The sequence below is a fragment of the Xiphias gladius genome, chromosome 20 (genome assembly GCF_016859285.1).
Source record: "Xiphias gladius isolate SHS-SW01 ecotype Sanya breed wild chromosome 20, ASM1685928v1, whole genome shotgun sequence".
In the NCBI taxonomy this organism is placed as follows: Eukaryota; Metazoa; Chordata; class Actinopteri; order Istiophoriformes; family Xiphiidae; genus Xiphias; species Xiphias gladius.
In genome coordinates, this window is record NC_053419.1 from 12,601,405 (window position 1) to 12,626,599 (window position 25,195).

At 42.4% G+C, this 25,195-nt stretch overlaps 3 protein-coding genes across 5 annotated transcripts; all 3 read right to left on the reverse strand.

Moving 5' to 3' along the window:
- Positions 1-72: 72 nt before the first annotated feature.
- mat2aa (methionine adenosyltransferase II, alpha a) lies at positions 73-8,887 on the reverse strand. 2 transcript variants are annotated; one of them, XM_040158240.1, is made up of 9 exons: positions 8,728-8,887; positions 6,763-6,840; positions 5,603-5,725; positions 5,148-5,260; positions 4,867-5,010; positions 4,112-4,330; positions 3,618-3,800; positions 2,694-2,827; positions 73-2,574 (listed from the first exon to the last, which is right to left on the reverse strand). In XM_040158240.1, the coding sequence occupies exons 1-9, from the start codon at positions 8,819-8,821 to the stop codon at positions 2,472-2,474; spliced, it is 1,191 nt and encodes a 396-aa protein (XP_040014174.1). In that variant the 5' UTR covers positions 8,822-8,887; the 3' UTR covers positions 73-2,471. The 2 variants fall into 2 exon arrangements, with proteins under 2 accessions (XP_040014174.1, XP_040014175.1); XM_040158241.1 differs by lacking the exon at positions 8,728-8,887 and adding an exon at positions 8,409-8,444.
- A 1,681-nt stretch (positions 8,888-10,568) lies between these two features.
- LOC120806496 (inositol polyphosphate 5-phosphatase K) lies at positions 10,569-18,958 on the reverse strand. Its single transcript, XM_040157728.1, has 12 exons — positions 18,318-18,958; positions 16,077-16,184; positions 15,717-15,825; positions 15,464-15,580; positions 14,822-14,997; positions 14,382-14,493; positions 14,054-14,163; positions 13,716-13,926; positions 13,407-13,544; positions 13,238-13,303; positions 13,045-13,149; positions 10,569-11,833 (listed from the first exon to the last, which is right to left on the reverse strand). Exons 1-12 carry the CDS (start codon positions 18,956-18,958, stop codon positions 11,363-11,365), a joined length of 2,364 nt encoding a protein of 787 aa, XP_040013662.1. The 3' UTR covers positions 10,569-11,362.
- Positions 18,959-20,933: 1,975 nt separating this feature from the next.
- On the reverse strand, positions 20,934-24,996 carry smtna (smoothelin a). Of its 2 annotated transcripts, none has more exons than XM_040156719.1 (8): positions 24,813-24,996; positions 24,038-24,166; positions 23,808-23,883; positions 23,573-23,686; positions 23,390-23,447; positions 22,781-22,898; positions 22,503-22,654; positions 20,934-22,336 (listed from the first exon to the last, which is right to left on the reverse strand). In XM_040156719.1, exons 2-8 carry the CDS (start codon positions 24,122-24,124, stop codon positions 22,189-22,191), a joined length of 753 nt encoding a protein of 250 aa, XP_040012653.1. In that variant the 5' UTR covers positions 24,125-24,166; positions 24,813-24,996; the 3' UTR covers positions 20,934-22,188. The 2 variants fall into 2 exon arrangements, with proteins under 2 accessions (XP_040012653.1, XP_040012652.1); XM_040156718.1 differs by having other exon boundaries at positions 24,038-24,139; positions 24,813-24,991.
- Between the last annotated feature and the right edge of the window lie 199 nt (positions 24,997-25,195).

The window sequence follows — 25,195 nt, forward strand, 5'->3', positions numbered from 1 at the left end:
ACAGCATTACCTTAACATACATCTGCTTTATACTAAATAAAGAGCCAAAAACCACAGCCCAATATCACAAGCAAGCTTGCAGTTTATTTGAAGGGTTTAAAAGAGAAACTCAGCAACAAATCGGACTCCTCAGTATGAATTACTTTAGAGGGAAATTTTGCAGCCTCAGGTTAGAAACTGATGGGAGGGCGGGGGTCAATAGGTGAGGAGTCAGATATTTGGGGGCAGGGGAGAGGGGGATTGCAGAAAATTAGAAAAGGCACTTTTACACATTCATTGACTAAACTGACAGACTCACTTCAAATTTAAAAAATTACTTAAGAAAAAAAATTGCTCCTCAAACTCGCCAACCCCAGACGACCATGTAAACAGGCTGGTTTCTCTGTACAACACCAGCCAAGCATTTGCCTTGTCTGTGGATGATCTGGAGGATGCAAATATATTGTTGGTTTTTTTTTTTTGGAAAAGTTCACTGGATGAGGTTTTACCAGATGATCACACAGATAGATCAATACAAAATGCACTTAAAGCACCACTCTGTGGCTCCCATCTGAGGTTTCTCTGTAGTAAAACTCAAGGATCCACAAGGTGATGCCAGAGGAGCCAAACTAAAGACGAGATGCCGGTTTTACCGGGTAGAAAAAACAAAATAAATAAATTTAAAAAATCCTAATTTCAATTTTATGTATGGGGACACAGCGCCACCTAGCTACATGATGGAGAAATCTTAAACAATAACTATGCACACAGCTCAGACCAGGGACCAACTGTGGTGATTTTAAAAGTGAATACTAATCTCATTCAGGCTTACAGCTGGCTTAGCCTCAACTCTGCGACTATATTGTGTGGATACACATCGAGGAACAGGGCAACTGGGAAAAACAGTCAAAGGCATAAACTGTGTATTCACAACGTCTTCAGTTCAAATCTCGCCAGGGTCTCTGGCACATTTCTTTCCTCACCTTATTTGTATATCCTGCGCAGTAAAAGGAGGATAGGAAAAGGAAGGGAAATTTTGACTCATACTATCCATGACCCATGGGATATGGTGTAAAGAGTGAATACATTTTTAAAAACAAATAAATAAATTAAAAGAAAAGCTTCCGCTGCAAGCGCAACATTAAACCACATCATATAACATTGAAAACAGAAGCCTTTTCCATTTTGGGTAACTTAAAAGAACTAATGTGCTGTGCAATTCTAGTGGAAGATTCAAATTCATCACAAGCATACAGTTACACATCTAATCCCATGTTCTCATTTCTACAGACCTAATTCTGCTGAGAAGATGAGAGCAGTAATGTCTTACATTCATTATGCTGACTGTGCGCTGCCTCTTATCTTTTTTTTCTTGGTCTGTCTGTGGCTCTACTGTTCATGTTCTTCCTTACCAGTCAGTTGGGTGCCAGGGCCCTAAACGTGTGCAGCTGAGTGGAAAAGTTTTAGATACAGTAACTTGAGGCACACATTTCTCAGTTGTCCTTCCTTGCTGGTCAAACTGTTGGGTCCCACAGTAGTCAAACGCCATTATATAAAACTCATTTCAAGTACAGTGTTGCCACGGGATAAAGGCAGCCCCTGTCCAGAGGCAACTGAGCCTGGGTTTCTCTGTAGCTACACCCAGAGTCAGTCTAAGGAAAGTTGAGTACTGTAGCACGCCTTTATCTTGGTCAGTAAAACATTGATACATTTAACATCACCTGAAACATTCAAATGACATTTAAACCAACATAGTAAATTACAAAAAATGGGATGATTTCATGGTGCAGCCCAACATAACCACAAGGTTATTAGCAGCTTCTGACTTCTCTGTAAAACGTCAGAAAAACATGGCCTGAAGAGACCGCACATATAAGAAAATTAGCAGGATTTATACCACTCGACAAGTGTTTGACCCCATTTGTGCCATCAAATTTCAAAAACAGTGTGCGTGCGCTGTCATGGCAACAGACTTGATGCAACACTAAATGGCTATTAACCCAACAAAGTGAGGTGAAATTGGAAATTATATGTTGCCAGTAAAGAGAAAGCAACAGAGGATGCCAATCACTGATTACTCATAAAACTAAACTGCAGTGAGATTTTGAATATAAAAGCTGAGGGATACCAGAAATAATTTCATTACTGGTAAATATGCACATGGTCCTGTTGGAAATCTATCATAAATATAGTTTAATATAAAGTGTCAATAATACCTATCAGTGTCGGGAAAGTAGATGACCGTTAATTGTGCAAAAAAAGGAGGTGAACCGCCAGAACAAAGATGAATAAAAGCTGGCCGCACTGTACAACACCAACAGGTGGGAACAGGGCATCTTTAAACGTAGTAGAGGCTGTGGTGATGTGTGGCTGTTTGTGTGAGGAGGAAGGGGAAGGAGGAGGAGAAAGAGAAGCAGGAAGGAAGGAGGCAGACAAACACACAGGTTTATCTGTAATACACCTAAGGCCCGCTGGGAGATTAGAGGAGGGGTTCAGTATTTCAGCTTCTTGGGCACCTCCCAAGAAAAGACGTCTCGACCAAAGTGGCCATAAGCTGCCGTGCACTGGTAGATGGGCTTCTTAAGGTCAAGCTCCCTGAGACAGAAATAAAATGATAATTTATAAAAATCTGAAATGTGTGTAAAATGTGTATAATGGGGGATTTTAATTGCAGGTTGGTTTGCAAAAATCTGAAGTTAGACACCACACCGTACCTCACGATAACTCCTGGACGGAGGTCAAAGTTTTTCTTCACAATGTCAAGCAGCTCCTTCTCGCTCCTCTGGGAGGTCCCATAGTGGAAGATGGAGACAGAGAGGGGATGGGCAACTCCAATAGCATAGGATACCTAAAACAGATGTCAACGATTATGCACACATTAAGAACTTTAGCGAAGACAGGAGACACATAAGACGGGAGAAAGCATTCAGCATTTACTATGTTTTTTCAGTACTGAAATTGTTTCGAAATTTTCAGTTTTTCAATTTGCACCTGGCTCTCTTAAAAAACTAGTACTAACATGATCTATGTGAAAGCGCAATATGAAAAAAGGTTATATGTAAGTTCTTCCATTCCTACACTTAACTAGGGTGGCAACCAGAGGTAGATGGATAAATAGGCCTGGTCAGTATATCGATATACTTTTTTCTGCAAATATGTCAGTACAGAAAAGATATGCTTGAGGTAATTTAGCAACTGCATCTCCATTATATAGTTTGTCCACACAGGAGCACTTTGTTTGTATGTTTTAACACTAAAGTAGTCTGCTCAGTACATATCTTGGTCACAATTCTTTAATTACCCAGTTGAAGCGATCTTTATCAAAAATGTTACGTGTTTATGTAAATAGAAGTTTATCAGCTGATAATATTGTTTTTGGATTTTTTTTTTTAAACCGTCAAATGTCAATATCAGACTCCAAAATACAGTATCAGTCTGACTCTAGTGACATTCTGAGAAATTTACAATAAACTAAATTAGCTATGAACAGAGGACACACAAAGAAAAAAAAAAACAAAAACAAAAACCCATTTGTTCGCTTAAATCAGTTTCACCTTCAGGCCTACAGGTGGTTGAGTCTTTGATACTAATACACAGATTGTGGGCGTAGCATCACTTTAACACTACTGTATACTCACCTGGACCAACACACGCTTGCAGAGCCCAGCTTTTACCAGAGATTTGGCCACCCAGCGGGCGGCATAAGCAGCAGAGCGGTCTACCTTTGTGTAGTCCTTCCCAGAAAATGCTCCACCTCCATGAGCCCCCCAACCCCCGTAAGTATCGACGATGATCTTACGCCCAGTCAGACCAGCATCACCCTTTGGGAAGGAACAGGCACATCACTCACAGGACTTTAAGGTTCGTTAACATTTGAGACAAATGCATTGATGGAAGCATGTCAGAAAAGCTAATTTTTACTTTTTTCTACAATAAATGTATCATAATTTAGTTAGAAATATCTCAAGACTTGGAATCAGGCCCATAACGACATGTGTTCGCGGAAACTTGAATCCAAATTCCTTAAATGCATCAGCTGACAAATGAAAATCGAAACTTTCATTATATTTGTGTGACTTAGTTGCGCAGAAGAACTGAAGAGGTGCAAATTTTAAAGAAGCCCTTGTCTCACCTGCGGTCCTCCAATGACAAAGCGGCCACTGGGCTGCAGATGGTATATGGTGTCATCATCGAGGTACCCAGTGGGAACCACGGCTTTCACCACCTGCTCCTTCAGACAATGACGCATCTCGTCCAAGCTTATGCCCTCATCGTGCTGCACAGACACCACAACAGTGTGGACACGCAAAGGCACCATGGCGCCTCGATCCTGCCTGTACTGAATGGTCACCTGAGGGGGGAAATAAAAGAACAAACGAAGAATAAATATTTAAAAAACTAACAGGATGGAAGAGTTTAACGTCTGTTCTTCTTAAGATTTGTTTGACGTTCACAGAATGAGAGCCTTGTAAGTTTTCACAAACTCACGCAGCACAGCTTGTAGAAACACACCCTTGCCTTAAGTAATGTAAATGAATAATAATGTGTATATAATGTGTAGATTTTCCTGAAGGGATTCTGATATACCCCCGCGCCTCAGTATCATATCCGATGCGAGGACGTCATTACCTTGCTAATGTTAACTTCAACTACTCTAGGATTCATAGAATGTTGAAAGTGAGACAGGAAAGACTGAAAAACTGCAAAGCTTTACTTATATTTCTCTGCAACCTGTCTTTCAAAGGTGTATTTGGAAAGAAACATTTAAACCAAGTATGCAGAAGGTTTAAAAAAAAAAAACCCTGCAAAACGGTGTTTCAAGCGTTTCACTTCCTTAGCAATGCAGATGGGCTGTGTGGAAGTAGAGGCACTGTATCCTTGTCTAACCTGAGTTTTGGAGTCAGGTCGGAGCCACGGTAGCGTTCCATTTCGGCGTAATTCAGCCATCTTGGCATTGAGCTTGTGGGCCAAGACGATAGTGAGGGGCATACACTCCTCAGTCTCATCAGTGGCATATCCAAACATCAGACCCTGTCAAGAGGTTCAGTGGCAAATCACATCATGAGTAGAGGGCGGAATTACATCATAATCACCATTACCACCACATTTGTGGCTCCAGTTACCCAGCTGCGGACCAGACACAAACACAAATGCAAGAACCCTCCGACCTGGTCACCGGCGCCCACGTCCTCTTCTTTTCGATCCAGGTGAACACCCTGAGCAATGTCAGGGGACTGCTGCTCCAAAGCCACCAGCACATTGCAGGTCTTATAGTCGAAGCCTTCAAATCAAGACAACTGAGCCTCAGTAAACTGTTGTTTCACATGTCAATCCTCACCACTGAGCCTCCTTTAAATACAGTCGGCTCTTCAATTTAAACACTTTCAACAACTACGTTTGTCTCATCACGTGTGAACAAACAGAATGGAACAGGTCTGTCTGGATTTGTCTCTTTCACTATAGGGTAATGTGAGGTGGAAATCAAACTATCCACTTGACTTCATTCAGCCAAGGCGGCTTCATTAAAGTATTTTTGTAAGAAGCTGACAGGTAGGACACTGCGTTTCTGTTCATGAAACTTAACCTGAACTAAACTCACTGTTACCAACTTTCACCCCTGTACCTTTGGAGGAGTCATCATAGCCGATGTGCTTGATTGCCTCTCTGACAATCTCCTGGTAGTCAACGTTGGCCCTGGAGGTGATCTCCCCGGCCAGCAGGATCATCCCCGTCTTAGCAACAGTCTCTGAGGACGCAGTGTGAGGGATGAGAGTAAGACTAAATATAATAGATCATTAAGAACAAGGAGGTGAAAGGGAACAGAGGATGCTGGCTGGCATGCTGAAGCAGGTTTAAACTAGTGTCTTAAAAAATTATACTTCTTAGTTTTAAATTTAAAGACAGGCTGACCATATAATGGGTTTTTATATATTTGTTTATTTATAAGTTATTTTCTAGACTAATCAATTATTTGTTTGGTCATATAAAATGTCCACCACAACATTCTACAGCACAAAGGCGACATCATCCTATGTCTTGTTTTATGTGACCACAGTCCAAAACCCCCCATTGTCCAGTTTACTGTAATCTAAGACCAAGAAGAGCACCAAATTCTCACTTTTGAGATCCTGGAACTGTCAAATGTTTCGGCTTCTTTGCTTGAAAGAGTCGATTAGTAGATGAATCAGCCTGACTCGGCTGATTCATCTACTAATCGTTGCACCTTTATTATCAACATCTAAAACCACCATATAACCACCAGAGACAACACATGGGGATGTTTCCATTTAAAGGCTTTGAAATCTCACTGTTAATGGGCTATGGCCCACCAGCTAGGTTGTCGCAGAGGCAAAGGTTAAGCCCACAAGCAAAGACAGAATGTAGCTAATTTCCAATTTAAACATCCGCTCCATCGAAGAATTGCAATTTCATCATGTTTTTCATCGCCTGCATCTCTGGTGATTCACGTATGCACCACATGGTGTTTTCATGGAACCAGAGAACCAGAGAAAAATGTGCAAAGGGGACTTACAGCTCCTCATATTCCTTCCTGAGTTTAGTTCCAATGGCTCCTTAGATCCTAGAGCCATTTGGTTGAAATGGGTTTGTGTTTCAGAGTAATATTATGACTACAAAACAGTTCATGTGTTTAACTGGGGGGACCTCACGTCGGTTTTGCTACATGCCTCATCTTGCACATGCACATTTAACAAAAAACCAAAAACCATTACTCAGTTAAGGATAGCCTCTACGGTTGGCTTGCTTTGCTGTCCAAAGACTTACCACATGCGACTTTGGCATCAGGGTCTTGTCTGAGGTGTGCATCCAACACAGCATCGCTGATTTGGTCACAAATCTTGTCTGTGGAGTAACGTGAGAATTTTTCAGAACTCTTTGTCAAAACACATAAGAACACTTCATGGCAATGCTTCAGTTCTGCTTATTAGAAATATACACAAAAAAGGTGAATATAAACTCAACACATCCACAGGAAAAACCTTCCAAAAATGATAATTAATGACTTCTAGAAGTGATGAGTTACAGTATAGTCTCTGGTGATCCCGTAGTCATTGTTTAACATGAGACAGAATTTGGTCTAAACCTACATTTGGACATTCTTTGACACTTTTTCTGGCGCCTGTGTCAGTTTGCCTGAACCTGAAACACACAACCAAGAAAGGCTCCTCCTTGTGCCTTTGCTTTGGTCTGGTCTGAACCTACAGTATATCCAGACAAGTTTACAGTAGGTTGCCCTTAACGGACATAGTCAGTACAGACAGCCATCTCACGGGCATCTATACGTCTGATGATTACTGATGTACATGTAGGGATGATCTCAACCTCACTCGAATATTTTCGATGACTCCTAACTTCCTCTCCAAGTTCAAGAGCTCCCAGTGGGAAGTTGTTTTCGACCTCCTTCATCCCTCAAGTCCTGGAGGCTCTGCCTCCCCCAAGTATTCCCTAATTTTTCCCCAACACATAATTCAGAACTGGCGTGGCAGCATTCCACGGATGGCTGAAGCCGTTCAGATGTGTTCAAATGTTTTGTTCACCCGCCGTCCTTGCGAAGCATAAGGGAACACTTTGTGAAGAGTGTCATTAGTAAAGATCTCTGTAGGTGCTTATACTGTTCTGCAAATATAAAGTGTGTGGATGTGACTACTTTACACCCACAGTTGAGCAGCAGCCCCTGCAGGACCTATATTTAGGACTACCGGTAAGCCTATTATCCATTTCAATAGAGCCTCCCCCACCGCCCCAGCGTAAGACTGAAAACTGCAGGGTATTGTATGACAAGCCGCTAAACAGATCTGCAATTAAATTGTTGTATGTTACAGATGGACGCTCAGATGGCAGAGGATTAGGTACACCTAGCTAAAACTTAACACCGTCTAATACAACAGCCCTGCAATAAATCCTCCCTCCATGAGGGTTATAATGTTCAGTTTTTGTTCGAACTGTTTGAGCGAAGGTGTTTCATGGTCACTTTGGAGGCATGTGGTCTACCCTCAATGACACAAACCAGGGCCTCCAAACTGACCATGAAGCTGAATCAAACAGGAGCAACATAGACCGAATACTGTATAATACACGAAAGCAGGATTTATTGCAGGGTTGTCCTATTAGACTACATTAGTTTTTAGTAAGTGCGTACCTAATAAACTGGCAACTGAGCGTACATTACAGATGACTGGTACTTTTTGAGCTCAAAATTTGTTACACTATCACTCTGGACTTGGGAAATAAAAAAAAAAGCGTGACTTTGTTTTATTGTGTTTTACCTAAACAAAGACTCTCGTTATTCACTTATAAACAAACTTTAAGGCATATGATACACTTTAATGGTCAAACTCAAAAGATTATTTTGAATTTTGGACAGTAACCACAAGAGCAGCTTAATAGATAAATTATTGAAGCAATCTCACACATTTGTATGAGGTCTTCCAAGGTAATTGGGGGCATTTTTCTCGCTGCTACTGAGCACATCTAGTCAACCGTGATCATGCAATCGATATCTTGTCTGACTTTACGGTAAAAACAAAATACGAGCCTCAACTTGGCCGTGTTCGTGGTTCTCGAGCAGCTACGTCCACGGCTACCGTCGGGTGCAGACATGTTGAAATTTGAAGGGAAGCCGAGAGATTGGGCTCTCACCGGATAGCCGCTGTGGTGCTATCAAGCTATATTGTGGATGCTACCAAGCTAAGCGTTGTGCTCCGCTACCTCGCGGGCGGGCGAACTCACCGGGGTGTCCCTCTCCGACCGATTCAGAGGTGAAGAGGAAGCAGTCTTCGTCAATGAACGAGTGGCCATGGAAGTCGTTCAGACTGGCGTTCATCTTGGTCAATTAGCACACCGTTAGCTAACCAGCTAGCCGCTCAGACACCGAGACCTGCTCTTACAGTTGAGAAGCCAGACAGGCAGGTTTTAACAGCCTTTGCACAGGTCTTCTGCCCCCCCTCCCTCCTCTCTCTCTCTCTCTCTCTCTCTCACACACACACACACACACACACACACACACACACACACACATACAAGGCCACCACAAAACTTTAAACTTCGGCCCCCCCCATGAAAAAGAGAAGGGTCGGACACAACTCCACTTATCCGCCAGACAAACTTCTTCAGAACCTTGAAGTAGTTTCTCACCGGCCAAAGTTGTTGTTGAGCACAGACCATATGGTGCAAAAGGCACCAAATGGTGCAGTTAAGGCAAAAAAACAAAACAAAAAAAAGTCCCTGAGGTGGATGTAGCTGGTTTAAAAGTGGTCCCAAACCTTTTTTATTTCACGTGAGGGCTTTTTAGAGGCCTGAAGATGTGAAAAGTGTCCAGTACTTCACATACTTAAGATTTGTTTCAGATGCCTATAAAAAGGTGAAAGTATTTCACTGCTTTGAGGAACATTTACAGGCCTGGAGAGGTTCAATATTCTTTATTTCAACTATTTTAAAAGGTGTGGGTATTTGGTATTTTACTCATTTTAAGGTATTTGGGGATTTTTAGAGGCTGGAAGTGGTGAGAGTGCTCCCTATTTTATTTATTTTAAGAATTTCAATAAGGCTCGAAGAGATCCAGTATTTTACTTAACTCATGGATTTTTAGAGGCCAGAGAAGATCACATATCCTCTTTTTCAGCTATTTTTTTTATTTTTATTTTTAACTTAGAATAATTTTCTCCTAATTAGAAAAGCTTATTTTAAAAGCTTACCAAGGAATACAATCTCCTCCGCTGCCAAACTCCATAGGAATTAAGCATTTTTTTCTGTTCAGTGTTTGGAGAGGGGTAAAAAAAAACAGTTGTTACAGTGGATCTGTAATGATGATTGAGGGTTGACAACTTAACTTTCTGCAGCCTACATGTGAATTAAAAAAAATGAACGTGCCTGAAAGAGAGAAATGGTAAGCCTAAAAAAGTGAGCCTAAGATTTTCTACATTATGAACACGATGCATCGGTACTCCTACCGTCTCCTTGGATGCCTTATTCTGGCTGCCCATCTGATAAAACTTAATATTCAGGGGATGAGTCCTCTCTGGCTACACAGCGTGTTTTGCCTCTCTTCCCTGATGTCTGTCTTTGGTTTTACACCCGCTTGCTAATCCAAAAGTGATTTTCTTAATTACAAACATCAGGGCAAACCATAAGCAGTGTACACTTATCCAAGTCTCTGTAGAGACCTCAAGATCTCCTTTGTCTAAGCTAATTGTATGTTTGTGATTGACATTTGTTTTGTTGTTTCTATTTTGAAAATTGCTGTATTCTTTTATAGCATTTTGCCAGTGTGAAGCATCTTCAGCGCATGAATGATCTCATGCTGCACAATCGGTTTTCCATCTGCTGTTGTCCTGTTCTATTTTATGGACTTTTGTCTTCTACGCCCTGCAGTGCAACATGTAGTTTATACACACATGCAGAGGTGGGAAAAAGTCAGCGTTTTGTCACAAGTCAACTAGGAAGTGTCAAAATTTTGGCTGTGAAGCCCTGAGTCAAAGTCTTGAATAAACAGGCTGTTCTCAGTTTGGTTTTCCGCTTGGTCTGTTTTTTATTTGCACACTCACACAGATAAATAACATTGTTTTCCTTGAAGCAAAACAACCACATTAGTCTAAACATCCACTCACTGAGCTCTATAGAACAGGGGCTGTATTCACAAAGCCGCTAAGAGTAAGAGCATTGAGCTAGGATTACCGTTAAAGTCACATGGTCACATGTACATTTCAGATTGATTGAGATGGTAAAATTCTCTGTCTCTTTTCTTGGATTAATTAGATTCATTTTATGAATATAGTCCGAAAACTATAGATTTAAAAATTTTAAAATCATCATCTGGTCCAAAATGCATGTTTCACAAATTTATGTTTTAACACATAAGCCTACACAAACCCGCACGCATACACACACACGCACACACACACACACACACACACACACAAACAAACATACTCTCCATTGTGAACTATGATATCATCAGTACTTCATGTCCAGGGTCCTTATTTGATTTTGGACTGTTTACATAGATCCATATTGCTGTCAATAATAATTGGTCAAATCCATCCCAGGTTTACTCTCACTTTGGTTTCACATTCTATATTTTTGTTTACGTATGATATAGCTTATGAGTCTATAAAAGCACTTGTGATCGGGAGTCTGGACACATCTTTGACTCCAAGATACACGTAGTGTATGAGATAATGGTAGATTCAGAAACAGAGAACTGCAGGGCTACAGTGTGGAATGTTTGCCAACTACGTTAGGAGTCATTCATTGTGCTGCTTCTACGAGCACAGTGACAGTGTGGGGTCAGGCCAGACTCTGGATGAATGGGTACTGCCATCGCTCTCCTCGCACAGTACCTGCTTTTAACCACTGATGTTTATTTCTATGCAGTGTCTGTTTCCCCTGCCTTCGGTATCTGTCTGACCCCTGTGGGGCTAACCTGAGCTGGTCTGTGTTCACCCAAGATGGCGGCGATGAGGGCCTCCGGTGCAGTCACCCCACTGCCAGGAGACACAGGGCTGCGAGGGCTGAGCGGGCTGATGGAGGGCGACGGCACAGTGTCAGGGGAGACCAGCCGTTCCTTCTTAGCAGCAGAGCAGGGTATGCGGCTCTGCGTCTGGCCCTCTTTAGAGCGAGGACAGAGGCTGAGGCCCTGTAGGGAGGGGAGGGGGTTGGAGGAAAGAGCAGGAACTACAGGGCTGCGGCTGCGCCGGTGGCGATGGTGGTGTTTGCCGGTTTTAGGGCTCGGGCTGCGGGAGTTTGGAGCCAGCAGGACAAGAGTGCTGTCATCTTCTGAGCTGACGTCGGAGCTGTCAGAGCGATTAATAGTGGGGCTGTGGACTGGTATCTTGATCTGTTGAGGATGGAGGATAAAAGAGACGATAAACGCATGAGCAAGGGTGTTAAATGGAAATTATACTACCAAAAGTATGAGGGCACACTTTTCCGTCTCCTTTACTTAAGTAAAAGAAGCCATAATACTATGTGGAAATACTCCAATGCCAGCAAAAGTCCAGCATTCAAGATATTACTTAGGTAAAACTGTAGATATATTATTGGCAAAAATATACTTGAACAATCAAAAGTAAAAGTACTAACTGTGCAGCAGAATGTTCCCATATCAGTGTTGTACTGTTATATATTATTGAATCATTATTATTATTATTATTATTATTATTATTAATGCATACATTTTGAAGTAGCATTTGGAGGAGGCGGAGCTAATCTGAACTACTTTATATATTGTTGATAATTTAACTGTCAACTGATCATATGTATAATCTGAATCTGCAGGGTCAACGGAAATACTCAAATCTATAAGGAAATAATTAAAAAAACTTCCCCTTTCAATTTCCCAAAGCCCAAAACTTCAGTTAATATTAAGATATCAGTTTACTATCCTAGAAAACAAATAAACCCAAATAATATTCACATTTTAGGAGATGGAATCAGATATTTTTTGCTTTTTAAATTATTGAAAACAATTAATTGATTATCAAAATAGTTGCCTATTAAAACTAATTTTCTGTCAGTTGACTTATCAATTAATTGACTAATCGTTTCAGCTCCAAGTACAATTATCTCAAAGTTGTGATTAAATACAGCATTTAGGTAAATGTACTTACTCGCTTTTCACTACTGCTTAAGAGAAATCCTTTGATACTACATACAATGATATTTTAGACAAGAGTGTGCTTCCAACTCTGTGACAACAGTTTTGGGAAGACCCTTTTTCTTTCGATATGTCCCCATGCTGAAAGCCAGGTCCATAAACAGCTGGTTTTCTTAGTTTGGTTTGCGAGAACTGCACAGAGCTCTGATCTTATCTCCCAAAGTCAGTGGTCGTCTTCACTACTGTGTCCCTGCAGCCAGCTTCCTAAATTTTGTGGAAAACCTTCCCAGAAGAGTTGAGGCTGTTTAAGCATAATATGAATACCTATGATTTTAGAATGAGATGCTCAACAGTCAGATGTGGGACTTTTGGCCAAGTAGTGTAGAGCCATTCATAAAGATATCATAAGAAGGAGTAAGTTTGCAACTTTTTGTCCTCTGACGTTTTGTTACCTGAATGGGTGTTGACAATCCAACAATACTGTTCATATTATTGCTGTAGTAACCCAGGGTGTATTCACAATCATCTCTTGGCATATCTTCCTCTGAAAATGTCACCTGGAGAGAGAGAAAAAGAAAAAAAAAAGTCAATGGTGAGTTCAGCTGCGGCACAAAATGCGTTTGTGAACTCCAGTATCTGACACACCTGTGTTGCGTGCTCTCCCTTGGCCCACACATATGCCTGGTAATCTTTGTGATGTCTGAATCCAGCCTGGGCAGAAAGACACGATGGCCATAATTGTAAATGCTGACCCCGAATCTACAACAAAGATCCTTTTGGGTGTTAATTTGAACTGTAATGAAAGAAGAGTTACCTTGTATATTGCTACCCAGTCCCATGAGCTGCGCTGATAAGTTGATGCAAGAGTGAATCTGACTGTAGCATCTGAGACTTTACACCACTCTTTGTTCACCTGCAGCTCCACCAGGGGCGTATCCACCTTGAATGGGAACTAGAAAGAGAGAGCACGTGGCATAGAGAGAGAAATAAAAAACCCTAAACAATTTGTTTGTTTGTTTAAACCCTTTGTTTAAACCCTAAACAATCAAACTACGCAAAGATAGAAGTGACTAAGACATTTAGTTGCAGTGTGATTGAGGAAATGTGTAAAAAATTGTCTCACATGAAGGGAAAACAAGGCAGACACAGGCTTGTGGTCACTGATGGTGTAGCCCATATGACTTCTGTATGTGTGCTGTGTCACTTTAGTTGCCCCTCCCAACCATGAGGTCAGACCCCGCTGCAGTGCTGCATTGTGGGTAGGAACTGGGGAGCCGGTACGTCGAAGGCGCCAGAGGATGCGATCTGTCCAGGCAGGTTTCCTCTTCTTAGCGCTGACACAAATGAAGTCAAAAGGGTCAGACGGTCATGGCGGTCAGCGACAGTTTAACAGGTCCAAGCCTCTTGTGGATTAACAAAAATCTGTTAAAGTAAGTTTGGGATGGAGGCAACTGAACAAACCTGGTGTCGTACGTATGAGTGCCCACATCAAACTTATAAGTAGGTGGGAATTTCAGTTGTCCCTCCATGAAGCCTTCCAGGATGGACTCTGTGTTTTTAGCCATGTTGAGCTGTAGAGTAGACAAATGATGGGGAAAAGAACAGAACAGGCCACATGCCCCGGATGATTTAAATCCAGCCTCAAAAAGGGTGATGTTTGTTCATTTTGCGCTACAGCGCCCTCTGTTGGTTCTGGTTTGCGAGACAAACAGGTGGCGCAAAGCCTTCCAGATATATCCGTCTGTGTCTGTGAAGGGGTGAGTGTTTTAAAATACTGAAGGGGCCTCACCTGATCCCGCTCCCACAGAAGAGGCAGCTTGTTGCTGTCAATGGCACATTTCACCACGTGGATGTCATAGTCTTCAATACGGAAATTTAAATCTCCGAACCAGAACACAACACTGGGGACAGGAAAAGGTACACGAAAAATCACAGTTATGACATTTTAATTTTCTCAAGAAACTCAAGATGCATAAAAGATCAAATAGTGAGACTTTTAACCTTTATTATGTAATATAGCCTCCTAAGATTTATTTATTATCAGTAATTGCCTGATGCAATCCATACCTCAGGACAGGTCTGAAACATTTAGGTGTAACTAAAAAACAAAAACTGGGTACTTTCATAAATGAATGTATGGATGAGGGACATTTATTTGTTAATTAGGATGAATGATGGTATGCACCTTTTTAGGGGTGATCAAAATTTCGTAAAAATTATGTCACCCACTCGTGGTCCAGGACACCAGTGGCAGTCCCGCCTTCAAACTGCTGCTGCTGCAGGATGCTTTCAAAGTCCTCCATCCGCTGCTCCAGGTTCCTCATGTGAGCTGGCAAGTGACAGTTGAGAAAGCAGACCGGGTGGCCAAACACTGTCATCCGCGCGCTGACACCCCCTTTATTCCCCTTAGAGTGAGAAGAAAGGGCAAAGAGAGGACACAGTGAGAAATAGATCCCTTATGCGTAGTGTCTTTAAAATAAAATTTAAAAAAAAAACTGGATGTATCAATCAGATCTGTGTTCAGGGACAAGGGCGTGATAATTTTTTATTTTTTATTTTTTCTCCTCCTACTACTGAGTCACAGAACCAGAAAGCCAGACAGCCTGCTGCTGCACTGACCTCAAAGAGAAGGAGACTGCACCAGCAGCAGCCGCGGGTGATGCTGACATCAACACGCACGGGAAGGTCACACACTGACATATAGACCTACGCGTGCACGCGCCCGCTGGCAGGAGGGAGCGCACACGCCACCTTTCAGCACCCCATCCCATCCCTCCTAAAGCCCGCTGACACAAACCCACCACATATTTCGCAACGCAATAAATATCAGAGCGGGATTCAGAGCAGCTCTCTTCGATGCGTAGCACGTACCCAATATCCCCCAAGTCCTGTGCGTGTACTCTCTGTCTGCACGCCTCTGAGGAATGGTAGATGGCAGAATTTAGAGAAAACCAGCAGCAGCACCCCCTGCATTCGCTGGGACGCCACCTAAACAGACGGGATAGTTGAAAAACAATAAACTGACAAGCTAAACCACAGATTTTATGACACAAAAAGGACAGAAGCAAAGACAATCTACAGTATGTCAGGGTATGAGCAACAACATATTTAACTGCTTACTGACCAAAACATATCCGAAAGGGCTGAGCGTGTCCATGCAGAGCTCACTCCACTGGTCTGAAAAAAGAACATCCTTCAGCCTCTTGTTTATCATGGAGTTGACCTCTTGGAGTCTGGAAAGTGACAGAAAGTAGAGAAATGTCATTATTGGGTTATCCTTTATTATCCCTTCAAGTACAGTTTTTAAAACAAGACCTGATCACAACTGCAAAACAAAAAAACAAAACAAATGAAAACAAAACACCAGTAAAAAGGACAGCGATGGGTAACAGGAGGGGATTGATCAAAATGAACACAGATGACTGAGTGGGCACTCACGGCTGTCTCTCTGGCAACGCTGAGCCTGGTAGAAATACTTGCTTACCCGATGATAAACATGTCAACGCTCCCATCTGAAACATTTGGTCCAAACAGAGAAGTGATGTAATCGGGCGGGACAGCTGATCCCACGTTCCATGTGACAATATACACCCTTTCAAAGGATAGAAACGGTGGAAATGCTGCGTTAAATTTAAGTACCACACACTGTAGGGTGAAAGAGGACATAATCTGTGATGTAACTTGGAGGGATATAGCTTTCATCAGTGTTTCTGTATGTAGAAAAAAGATAAGCACAATTAAGCACCTCTTTGTACCTTGATGATGACTAAGTATTGTGTGTGTGTGTGTGTGTGTGTGTGTGCATGTGTGTGTGCGCGTGCATAGGTGAGTGCTAGGCGAGAGAAAGAGATTGATCTAACTGTCCTTAAGAACTGGCCACACTATTTCATTACAGGAACAACTCATTAGGGTTGCAGCTTTTTAATTTTTATTAGCGATTAATCGATCCATTTTTATCGATTAATTATTTCATCCTTTTGTCTATAAAATGTCCACCACAATTTCTCAGAAAACAAGGCGATGTCTTGACCAGCGGTCCAAAACTAAAAGAGATCCAGTTTACTTTCAGATCAAATAAAGAAAAGCAGTCAATCTTCACATTTGGCGTTTTTGCTTGAAAAATTACTCGGACGATTAATCAGTTATCAAAATTGCTTATTATTCAAATAGCTTAGCTTATTTTATTGTAGTCATGTTTAAAAATGTTTTGCATTATGCCCTCTTATCTGTTTTATTTAGTATTGTCCTTTATCTGTTATTGTTTTTTTGATCAATTTTATGTTGCATTGTTACATTTTCATAACTTTTATTTCTTGTGTGCATTATTCTCAAATTGTGTCAGTCTACATTAAAGTCTTACTAACAGCATGTCAGTCATCTGTAAAGCACTTTGAATTGCACTAACCTGTGTGATAGGTGCAATACAAATAAAGTTTGATTTGATTGAATGAACTGATTGTTTCAGCTCTACAATTCTTTACATTTTCGTAGTTGCAGTCTGGACCTGTGATTTCTGCCATTACAAGATAACAGTTTTATCAGTGGTTGCAACAGCTCTGAAGGTACATTTTCTAAAGATTAACTTAATGGACCATGTCAATGTCTTTGAATGATTAATCATAATAACTACAAATTGTTTATTCACTCTACTGCTGATCATTTTCCAAAGCATACCAAAAGATTTTCTCCCTTCCAGGCAGCCGTTTGTTTCCATTCATTTTGGCAGCCTATAATATGAAAATTAATTTACATTAACTTAAGAATCCATCCATCAATTAATCGAAAATTTTTTCACCATTAATAGATTTCTTTTTGTTGAAGTTCTACTATTATCACGTTTTTGTAGTTCTGAACATGGAAAGCTCTAAAAACTCTGACATTTGCAAACGGAAAGTTTGCTGCTAAACAATAGCATTTTAATGTCAGAAATGACCAAGTTCAAATTTTCTTGTCAAATTTTTGTTCTTTTCTTAGTAGTTTGTTTTTCTGGATTTTGTATGCTTTTCCACAAAAAACAAAAAAGAGACACCTCTCAAATCTCAAATATTGGACTATCCTTTAAGATCCCTTCAAGTACAATTTTTAAAACATGACCTGATCACAACTGCATTGTCAGCTGACAATGTCATAACCCTGACAATAAAATAAGATGAATAAAAAAATCACAGTGATGGATTAGTTGTTTTTTTTTTTAAAGGAAGCTGATTTTCATTTGATGCTGAAATAAAAGAAAACTAATGGCTCAGTTAATACACTTATCACATACTTTGGAAGTAAAGTTTATGGGATTGGTAGTTAACTGGCCAAAACCTGCAAAATCATCAATATGATCCAAATCAACCTATGATCTAGGTCATGAGAAATGTGTCTGGTAAGTGTAACAGCAGGACTGGCAGAGCTTGCTGCCATGTGCAGACTCTTTGGCATGTTTTATCGTTCATATATATAAATCACAGTTCTACACATTTACAGACGAGTGCCTCTGGGAAGGCTGCCAACAAAATGCGGATGTGTCACTCTGTCAGGTTCGTAAAGATCTTAGTGAAATTTGCTGCCTTGATTCATGTGACATGGTCTGGCACACATCAGCTTTCTTACAGCAACTGACTGCCGGACAGCTTCCGTAGCTCTATTCAGACAGAGCAGGGAGCAACGGTCTCAGTGGAAATGACAAAAGCTAGTTCATATAAAAATGTTTCAATAAAGGTGTTTTTATTTGTCTCACCTGAAGTCATTATTCTCTCCTGGCTTCTCGGACTGCCCTTGGCTCTGTGCTGAGCTCCCAGGTGAGGGGGTCCTCTGTGACTGAGGACTGAGGCTGGATTTGGGGCTGAGGCTGGCAGCTAGGTTCGGGTTGGGCTGGGGCAAGCTGGGGGTGGGACTCAGGAAAGGCTGGCTGGTGTAAGACTGGGAGCTGTGGGGACTCGGAGGACTGTGAAGAGGGAAGGAGGACTCCGTCGGGGAATGCGGCAGGACGTTGGCACTCTGAGGTCCTGGGATGCAAACTGGGATCAAATCTATATCCTTGGAGGGGTCCACTGAGATTCTGGTCTGCTTTGGAGCAGGTTTAGTTCCAAGAGCCGTCGGTCTTGGCCGGCTGATGCTTGTCAGTGTTGCTGGAGTGGACCCAGACTTTGCGTTCCCTGACTGCATTTGTTCTGTCACTTTCATGGGTGCAACCTTAGCCCGGGCGGGGGTCAATCCAGACTGTTTCTTGAGCACCTCTGATGAGCCGATGAGAGGCGACTCTTGGATAGCAAGATGTGGAGGTAAACGTGGTCCGGCTCCAATCAACGCACAGGGTCCAGGCTGCACTTTGGGCCCAGAGGGGTCAGCGCTGATTTGTTTCTGCGGCAAGCGATCCATCAACCTGCAACGTGCAGTATGTGGTTGATCACAACACAACACCACCCGATTCTTGTGTTATTTAAAATAAAAAAACAAGATAGTGAAGCTTGCAGCAAGCACCCAAGTGACTGTCTCCAACTTGTCTGCACTTAGATCAAAAAGCCGCTGCATTTATCAGTGGGTCCTTGGTACACAAGTACACAAGTACCCAAGAGCAAAGGATGTGCCTGCAGTGAGTGGAAGCTGAGAGAATGCATGACATTATACTGAGCGCCGGTCCACATCGTGCTCCGCAGGCATCACCGATTAGGATGATGTTATCAGGAGCGGGCAGCCGGGCTGAGGAACTAACTTTGGACCTGCGTCCTGGATTATATCCTTGTTGCTCAGCAACGTTGATTACCCCCTAACCCCCTTTACAAAGCAGAAGACAGAACCGTCCCAGGATAGCATCACAGTGTAAAGGGCTTTACTGCTCACTGTAGACCCACCATTTGATCTCTTTCTCTCGCTTAAAACTAGAAACGCAGGTCAGTCTGAAGGGATACATGAGACGGGACACACCGTGGCAGATAATGGAGCACATCAGACAGTGTCAACAGATACTGTAGGTCACAAGGGGAGAGGATGCCTGACACCATTTTGTTTATGCTCCCTCCCACACAGAAATTATACACCTCTCTTAAGTATTCATGACATGCAAATGTGGATGTCTTTGTACCTGAGAAATTCAAGTGACCAGAGTAGTAAACCGCAGAAGAAAGCAGGGAGTAATGCTGATCATTCAGTTCCGTATTAAATTCCACTTTAAAAGTGAGAATGCGACTCTCAGAGCATAAATACCTCAGGACAAGTGGGCCTTTTTTTCATATTTCATGGTCCACGAGCCTGCAAGTCTGAATGACCGCTCCATTATCTACAGAGGTACGAGCCTGGACTCGTGAACAACACCACAAAGCACATTTCCATGCAAAATCAACAAAAACACGTAGCTGCAGTGGCTGCTGGGTCTCACAGGTCTCGTGAAAACATCTGTCCTACCTTTCACGCGTTTTTTTTTTTTTTTAAATTTGATTTCCAAGGTGAACCGAAAAGGTGATCTCACAAATTCACAGAGGGGAAAAGCATCAGTCTCCTTTTGTCTCGCACACCAGTCAATGCGACAGGGCAATCACGTACAGGCGAGAGCACGGTCGACTGACGGTCCGGAGACGGCGCGACCAAGCCAGCCCGCGGGACGGACGCGACCCGTAGGTAACGTGGACGGCGGACGTCTCCGTCGCGGTGCAGACCGCCGCGCCGCCGGGCTGTCAGGACAGGAGGCGGTCGCGCTTGATGTGTCCGGACTCCTGCATTTGGATGTTTGTACTACACCACAGCAGCTGATTCCAGGCAAGGCTGCCTCATCCGGCACACAATCGCTGTCTCTAGCGCAGCGCAGTTGGACGGAGCGGTGCGCTTTTCGGTCAGCGTCCTGCCTGCATCTATCACGCGCGCTCACGGTGCACCCCGCTCTCTCCCGCTCCCTCTCGCTCTCTCTGTGTGTGTGTGTGTGTGTGTGTGTGTGTGTGTGAGAGAGCTCTGGGTAAATCATTTAGACACCTGGGGAGGGGGGCATAGCAGGAGAGGCAAAACAAAAATCTGCTGCCAAAGTGCGGCCGGCCAGAAATAGGCCTAACTGAGCATCTCTCCCATCGGTGACGCATTCATCTGGCATTAATGCGTCACCGATGGATTGATCGGGATTGCCAATAATTAAACTTCACCTCGGCAAGGCTACCTACGTGCTCCCTCTGTGATTTCATTGTAGCAGCTGAGAGCGCTCCAGCTGGTAGGGGCTGAGCACAGTATCACTGGCACGCTTCAGATCTAATCAATCAATATCCAAAGATAACCCTGCCATTAATATTACATTGGTGTTTGTGCCTTATTAAGTTACAGTTTTACTGAGACTGTGACAAAATAATATTCATTCAATGTTTAATTACTCCTTAACATGCAATTCAACAACACAATTTTCAGAATTACTATTGCATTTATTGCAGGGCTTTAACAGTGACATTGTGGTCAAACCCTGTCCTGATAAATACATACAATAATTTTTTTTGTTTTTTTTTAAGAACAACGTGTGATTATTTTATTGATAAAAGTAGCTTTCGTTGTGGTAGTACCTTTTCAAGGTACATCAATTATTCACTGCTGCATTGTGTCGTTATGTCTGTTAGAGAAGCTGGTGCAGTTACAGTAATTCACGAAGCCGCAGTATTAAAGGAAGGATTGAAGTTTGGGGGGGGCTCACAAAGGAAGAGTTTGCAATGGCTTTCTGTTATAAATCTGAAGTCTCCAGCCCAAACCGAGACAACCCCCCTGATGACATCACCGGGGTCATTTTCTGACACTTGAGAAAGATACTCCCAGAGACACAGAAGAACATGGTGCAATGTGGGAAACCGGAGATTGGAATGACAAAGACAGAAAAAGAGCTCACCCAGTTCACTCAGAGGAAGCACTTGCAATCTTGCATTTGACTGTTTTTTTCACAGGCTGGGTAGTATTCCTCATGACGAGTATCTCAACTTCATGTGTAAAATCGGCGGAGTGTCCCTTTAACTGTATAAATCCCAAATGCATTCAACCTAAATCAAATCCATCCATAACAAAGCGTTCGTAGAAAAGTTTCAAAACAACAATCTATTGTACTTTCCCGACTGAATTATGAATTATGAATTTATCCTTCAACATAAAATGTTATATTTGCTGTAGCATTTAGTTGAAGCACCAGTTATAGTTGGAGAACCACAGCATAATAACGGAATGGCTATTCATTAAATCTGTCTTTAATACTCGCACAGTCAGGCCCTCAACAGCATCATCATAAAATTAGTTCCTAGATTCTCTATGGCTCTGACTGAGATTAATGCAGATGTGTAATCTCAGTGGTATGTACTGATCCTAAGCGCCAGCTGTCGACTGAGATCACACAGACACCCACGAGTCCCTGCTAACACACAAACCAGTACAAATAATACTACACATTAGGCACTTTGCATTTCACATTCACATGGTGCATCAGCTAGACACATCAAATGCTTAACTTTTTCCTTGCTAGCAAATCTAGGATAACAGACAAAATGTAAATATTCAGTTGAAAAAAGTGTATAATATTATCATCTTGTGCTAATTTGTGTTTTGATTGTTCAAAATGAGATCACATCCTGTCATGTAAGCTAGTGTCTGATTCCTCAAGTCTACAGCCGCTTTTTGGTTTTGACCAGGCCTTTCTCCACCAGGCAGCGGTAGAACTCCTGGATGTATGTGTACACACACTTCCAGTCGGGCTCATGCAGCCGGACTAAGTCATCAGCGTCCAGCAGAGGGGGGCAGCCTGCCAGCTTCCTGCAGACAGAGAGCAAGTGTCACTGGAAAATGACTTGAGACTAACATTGTAACACACAGTATGTTGTCAAAAGTGTAAAGTCACTTTGTTCCTTTCTCTAATTTACTAATGGAGCCTACTCCAGAAATACACATCTGCATCATCATATAAGGAGCAAGAGCTCACTCTGCATTGCTGAAAGCCAGCTGGAAGTTTTCCCTGGGCTTGTTAGGGTTGAGGATGGAGTACTCAAACGCATCAGGGAAGAACCGGTGCACCAAGGCACAGAAGGCTATGCCATCTTTCCAACTGGAGGAGAAGTTCTTGATGTCCACCCCCTGTTTCATACCAGAGGGGAGTCAGTTTATAAGAAACAGTGGCCAAGGAGGAGACGTATGGGGCAGAGCTATGTATAGCTCCACAGAGCAATAATTCACAGACAAAGAGAGTCAGGTCATATTTACCTCATATGGCTCTGTTTTGGCTCTGCACCAATCCAGAAGCATCTGTTTGACATTTTTAGCATTGGGTCCCACAGCAGTAGGACATTTCTGGGCTGGGGCTGCAGTGGGACTGGCTATACTGATTAGAGGAAACAAAGATACGTGGTTCAAACAAAGATACAAGTTCAGAAAGTATGGCTTAAATTTCTTTTTACTTGGCAAATGCTATGCACAAGAAAGAAAAAAAAATTATTTTGGGTGGATGAGATTACTAAATATACAAGACTCTGGCTCCCATTGGAAGACCCTGATGCTGGCAAGGGTAGAGGCGCCACATGGAAACAAATAGAACTTTATACAATAAATTAGGATTAATTATGTAGTTAAAAAACACTGTGTAACATCTGGTGACTGTGGCTACAACTTCAGTTTCAAAAATGCCCTAACATAATTTTAATAAAAAGGTAATTAAATTGCAAGAAGACACTTAATTTGTTAGAAAATCTGGGATTAAATGAAGGCTTTATCTGTTCATATATGTTTTCCTAATCACCCTTTGTAAAGTTAATGTACCCAAACATGTAAAAACGGACCATAAAAAATGTTCACCTGTGCTGAAATGTGACTCACCTGCCTGCCGTCCTGTTGAAGGGAGTGGAAGCTGATGGAGAGGGCTGGCCTGCTGGTTCTAAAAAGATGCAGATAATCAAACTAATATCAGCAAGAAGTTTACATAATTCAAAGAAAACAGTAAAGATATCAAGTAAAATATACTCATGTGCAGCAGAGATTAGCTCCATGACTCAGACTTACTGTTTGCTGATGGCTGCTGGTTCATGGACGCTCTGCCTACTGTTGTCCCTCCTTTGCTCAGGCCCTGCTGTCTCAAGTCCTGCTGCCTCGACCCTCGCTCCTGCTCCCGCTTATCTGATGACAGACGGTGGAGAATTTAGAAGGCGAGCAAAGCATCAGAGAAGTAATGGAGACATCACAACGGTAACTTACGGCTAACTCTTGCACCAGAGCAAATATTTTCCACAGCTTTTACCTCTCTTTTTCTTGAGCAGGTCCCTTAATGCGGCACGAATCATTCGTCTCTCTTCAAAATCTGCTGCACTGTCCAGCTGAAAAAAGAACAGAGAGGTTACAGGAGAGAACAAAACTCTGCACAGCATTTAAAAGACACGTTGCACGAGCCAAACATTTTCACAAGTTCTAATACTGCATTTCAATTTCCTTAAATTTATGATGATGATGAGAGAGCAATCATTGGCTCACCATCTTGTTGAGAACCTCTTCATCCTCTATAGTAGCCAGTTCTTCACTGGTCACCGCAGCTGGTCCACCATCAGCTTTTGACTCCATCTCTCAGGGGTAGATCTGGTTGGATCGTATGAAAACACAGTTCTACACACAAAATCACATTTCTTGAGAATATTTCACAGAACAAGAACTGAAAGACAGAAAGTAAACATTCATAAACACACTTGGGACTGTGAGACAGCGGCAAAGATGTTTGAAAACGTGACTCACCTTTCTGACATGTTAATGGAACAACTTCGATTCAATAATCAAACATTTATCAAAACTGGACGTCTGAATTATTTAAACCGACCAAACAGACCAGATAGTGCCCCATTGTTTACACTACATAATGTGGAAAAACCTCACCAACGCAGCATATAGACTGCATCGGTTGTACTTGCAGGCTGTTCAGTAATTCAAATATAAACAGTTGTGAGAGTCTTAACAGTCACAAACTGAGCGGTTATGTAAAGAAATGTGTTTGTCTTACTGAAGAACCCCTCAGCGTATCTCAGCAGCTGGCTGAGTGCAGCACGGAAGGGGCAAAAACACGTACAAATATAGTAATGTAGTGGAGTGAGACCATTACTAAAAGAATCTGATAACAGCGTAAAACTATGTGCTCAGACACAGGGGAACGTGAGCTGAGGTTAAGCCGCACAGCACAAGATCTGAAAAATAAAGTATAATGTGAAAAAGGAAAATTTAGATCCGGGTTTGGTGGCTGTTGAGGTGCAGTGTCACTCACCTGCTTGTCGGACGTAATCTGGTGTGTCTGGTGGTGGTCTTTGGGTTTCTCAGAAGTTTTCAGCGCTCTCCCCTCCGCCCCTCAACCCTCCTTTAAACTTGTCTGGAGAGCTGTGAGAGCTCAGGCCTGACATCACACCTCTCACCGCATCTTTTTTTTTTTTATTGGGAGCGCGAGTGGAGGTTGCTTACAAGAACCACTCGAGGGGGAGGCGGAGGAGGAGGAGGAGAAGGAGGGAGAAACACATCAGTTTCCTGGTCCATCAGTCTCTGTCACCCTCAGCAGAGTCTCTATGCCTCTTGCCACTGCATCCCGGGTGGATGATGTCATGTGAAGCTTTATGGCATCTTCCGTCAGCTAAACTCGGCAGGCTGCAGACCAGT

Coding starts and splice junctions, on each gene's coding strand:
- mat2aa (XM_040158240.1), bottom strand. CDS start 8,821: ATGAACGCCAGTCTGAACGACTTCCATGGCCACTCGTTCATTGACGAA. Junction 5,726..6,762: donor TGATGCCAAAGTCGCATGTG/GTAAGTCTTTGG, acceptor CTGCGTCCTCAG/AGACTGTTGCTAAGACGGGG. Junction 3,801..4,111: donor TTGTCATTGGAGGACCGCAG/GTGAGACAAGGG, acceptor TCCTTCCCAAAG/GGTGATGCTGGTCTGACTGG.
- LOC120806496 (XM_040157728.1), bottom strand. CDS start 18,958: ATGGATCGCTTGCCGCAGAAACAAATCAGCGCTGACCCCTCTGGGCCC. Junction 15,826..16,076: donor GTTGACATGTTTATCATCGG/GTAAGCAAGTAT, acceptor GTCACTTTCCAG/ACTCCAAGAGGTCAACTCCA. Junction 14,494..14,821: donor ACTGGTGTCCTGGACCACGA/GTGGGTGACATA, acceptor TCCTGTCCCCAG/TGTTGTGTTCTGGTTCGGAG.
- smtna (XM_040156719.1), bottom strand. CDS start 24,124: ATGGAGTCAAAAGCTGATGGTGGACCAGCTGCGGTGACCAGTGAAGAA. Junction 22,899..23,389: donor TTCAACAGGACGGCAGGCAG/GTGAGTCACATT, acceptor TCCTCTAATCAG/TATAGCCAGTCCCACTGCAG. Junction 22,337..22,502: donor CTGGCTTTCAGCAATGCAGA/GTGAGCTCTTGC, acceptor CTCTGTCTGCAG/GAAGCTGGCAGGCTGCCCCC.